General features: G+C 37.0%; 1 protein-coding gene across 1 annotated transcript; it reads left to right on the forward strand.

The window, feature by feature from the left end:
* The first annotated feature begins 2,477 nt into the window (after window positions 1-2,477).
* Window positions 2,478-2,882, forward strand: LOC138899819 (tropomyosin-2-like). The gene has a single exon (XM_070186513.1). It carries the CDS (start codon window positions 2,478-2,480, stop codon window positions 2,880-2,882), a length of 405 nt encoding a protein of 134 aa, XP_070042614.1.
* The last annotated feature ends 435 nt before the right edge of the window (window positions 2,883-3,317 follow it).

Here is a 3,317-nt window from a genome sequence, read left to right on the forward strand (position 1 = left end):
ATTGGAAATTATTGGCACTTATTAAATCCTCTATTTGCCATGCCTAGATCCTTGTTTGTTGAAATTGTTTCTATTTGATAATTTGGTGTGATTTCCACCTTGAATTTATGTGAAATATATTTTTGTTAAGATTTTGTACACATTATAGTCGAGTCATGGGCTCCTTATTGTGAAAAATGATGTATTGTTGATTTCTGTGGCAAGTTGTGATATGTGAACACTTGATGTGCAGTTGTTGAAATCATATTTACTTTGGGACTACAGAACGGTATTCCGGGAGATTCCCCTGCACATTTACTTTGGGACTACGGAACGGTATTCCGGGAGATTCCCCTGCATATTTACTTTGGGACTACGGAATGGTATTTCGGGAGATTTCCCTGCACATTTACTCTGGGACTATGGAACGGTATTTCGGGAGATTCCCCTGCACATTTACTTTGAGACTACGGAACGGTATTCCGAGAGATTCCCCTACACATTTACTTTGGGACTACAGAACGGTATTCAGGGAGATTCCCCTGCACATTTACTTTGGGACTACGGAACAGTATTCCGGGAGATCCCCCTTCTCCCCGTCTTGCATATTTACTTTTGGGACTACGAGGTGGTACTTCGGGAGTGCCCTTTTGTTGATATTTTCTATGGATGCACTTGCCTTTGTTTATTTTTTTTTCGTAATTTATAAATTCTTGTATTTTTCGTGATGTATTATTTGACTTAATATTAGGTGTTTTGTATTTCTTGATGTATTGTGTAGACCTTGACTTTTTCGTACAAGACTTTGAGGATTTGTATTTTTCGGTTGTACTTGTTTTTGATGATTGACTTGTTTTAAATAAAATAAAAATTTCTAGTATGTTTAATTTAATAAATTCTATATTTTAGCTGATGCTTTATTTTAATGGAAATGTCATTTTTCCTCACTCAAACGATTTCAAAAATAAACTTATCTTTTTGTTGATTTCTTACTTGATTTAAAGATTTTTAACCTTACTTTATTGAAAATAAATTGATCATGCGGATCTTATATACATTGATATTTTGGTACGTGAGTTGTCCGTGCAGTTATGAAAATAATATGGGCATGAGGTGTCGGAGAAAAATATGATGATTTTATTATTGACACGTGAGTTGTCAGTGTGATGGTGATAGAAATATGGGCACGAGGTGCCGTGGAAACTATGAAAGTGGGCTAAGACCCGTAATTTTTATTATTGTGAAATGAGGTGTCACATGGTGACTTTTACTTGAAAATATATTTATTGAAAAGAATTATATTTGAAAGATAATTATTCAAAAAAAGTATATTCGAAAGATATTTATCTTAAAGAATAATATGTGAAGGATTTATATTTGAAGGACTTGACTTGTTGATTGTACTTGTGTTCCTTATTCGCCTAAGTAATAATTATGATGTTCTTATTGCCTTGTTGTTATATCACGGGTTGAGTTTGTTGTTATCATTGCTAGTTATTTTCCAGTACTATTGTATACTGCTATATTGTACAGGTTATTTGACTAGTGAGTGTCTTGACTGTACCTCATCTCTACTCCACTGAGGTTAGTCTTGATACTTACTGGGTACCGACCGTGGTGTACTCATACTACACTTCTGCACATTTTTGTGCAGAGCTAGGTATTGGAGGTATCGGACCTGGACAGAGTTAGAGTGTGATCGCAAAGATTCAAGGTAGAGCTGCTTAGTCGTCGCAGTCCCTTGGAGTCTGTTCATTTTATTATACTGTTAATTTTTAATCAAACAGTATTGAGTATTCAATCATTGAGATTATTTCATGTATTATGTTAGAGTTCGTGACTCAGTACTACCAGTCTTGGGAGGTTGTTATAATTATTTCCGTTGTTGGTTTCGTTTATAATAAAAAAAATGACTTCGAAATGTAATGAAAATCGGCTTACCTAGTCTTAGAGACTAGGTGCCATCACGACACTTGTGGTGGGATTTTGGGTCGTGATACCTATACTTTCCAAGCCGGTGGAGCTTGGCAATTATCTGAAGCCGCTAGCCTCAGAGAAAGATTGGAGAAAGATGGACTATCTTTTTGTGGAGTGTCTAATAAATAATAGCATGCATTGCTCGGCGTAGGTAACAATATAATTCCATTGTATCTCCCTTTAATTTGTGCTTCGTATTAGTAACCTTACCACTGATTTTCCTTAGGCCAACCTCATTGCTTCTGATGGCTTGCAAAGGTTGATTCTGAACATGCAAGAGCTTACTTCAGAACGAGATCAACCTTTGGCTGAAATGAATCAGCTTGTCGAGCCTCCCAATGCTGGAGGCAAGAATTTCTCAAATGGATGATCTCGAGGCCCGATTGCAGCAGTCTGAACAAGATAAGATGGCTCATAGCTAGGAAGCTGCCCAGCTACATGACAACCTTAAATAAGCAAAGGCTAAGTGGGTTGAACTTCATGATGTTGTGACTGATGCTGCCGAGCGTGAGTTTGCTTTCATGGAACAAGTAAACAACTTGGAGGCTAGCTTACACTCCAAAGCCAAGGAGGCTAATACTGCAGAGGAGAAGAGGGCAAAAATAAAGGAGAGACTCAAAAGGATCATGGAGAAAAATCAACTCCATTCAAGAACCAATGTCGAGCTTAACTCCAAAATCAGCATTATGAAAGCTGAAAACGAAAAGCTCAAATCCAAGATTAATAAGCTCCAAGCAAAACTCCAAGACAAAGAGGATTCAACCGTCTTCGTGAAAAGCTGCGACATTTATCATACGAAGAGGAAGACCTTGGAGGAGGCCAAAGAGGGCATTGCTAATACTGATGAATGCATTGCCAAGGCCCAAGAGCTGGAGACAACTGCTTATGAGAATCTCCCTGATCGGCCTGTTGGTTCTGATTCATAGAATACTAACTCCAACTATTCGGTAACCGAGGGAGAAACTGAAGAATATAAAGGCCTCGAACCAGAAGCACAACAACCTTCTCTCGCTAGAGAAAATGAAGACTTTTCTCTCCCTTCGGGTACGTTTTTGTAATTATGTCGAAACTTTATTCTAAGTTTGGAATTTTATTCAATGATAGAAACTTTTTGCTTAAGTATAGTGAAAAACATATTCTTTTTCATTTAATTGACAAAGCTTCGGGAATCTTTTCACATATGATAGCTTTTGATTTCGGGCATAAATACTTCCGAAATCTACCTTTTACTATGAGGATTTCATAAGAGAGGGCCCTTATATTTATGGGTTCTCTCGAAGAGGACGTCTCATGTTCATTTCGGCACAAGCATTTAAAATTTTTGTTAACTTTCAAATGATAAAATAAATTAACTTACCATT

The sequence above is a fragment of the Nicotiana tomentosiformis genome, chromosome 10, assembly GCF_000390325.3.
Source record: "Nicotiana tomentosiformis chromosome 10, ASM39032v3, whole genome shotgun sequence".
Lineage (NCBI taxonomy): Eukaryota > Viridiplantae > Streptophyta > Magnoliopsida > Solanales > Solanaceae > Nicotiana > Nicotiana tomentosiformis.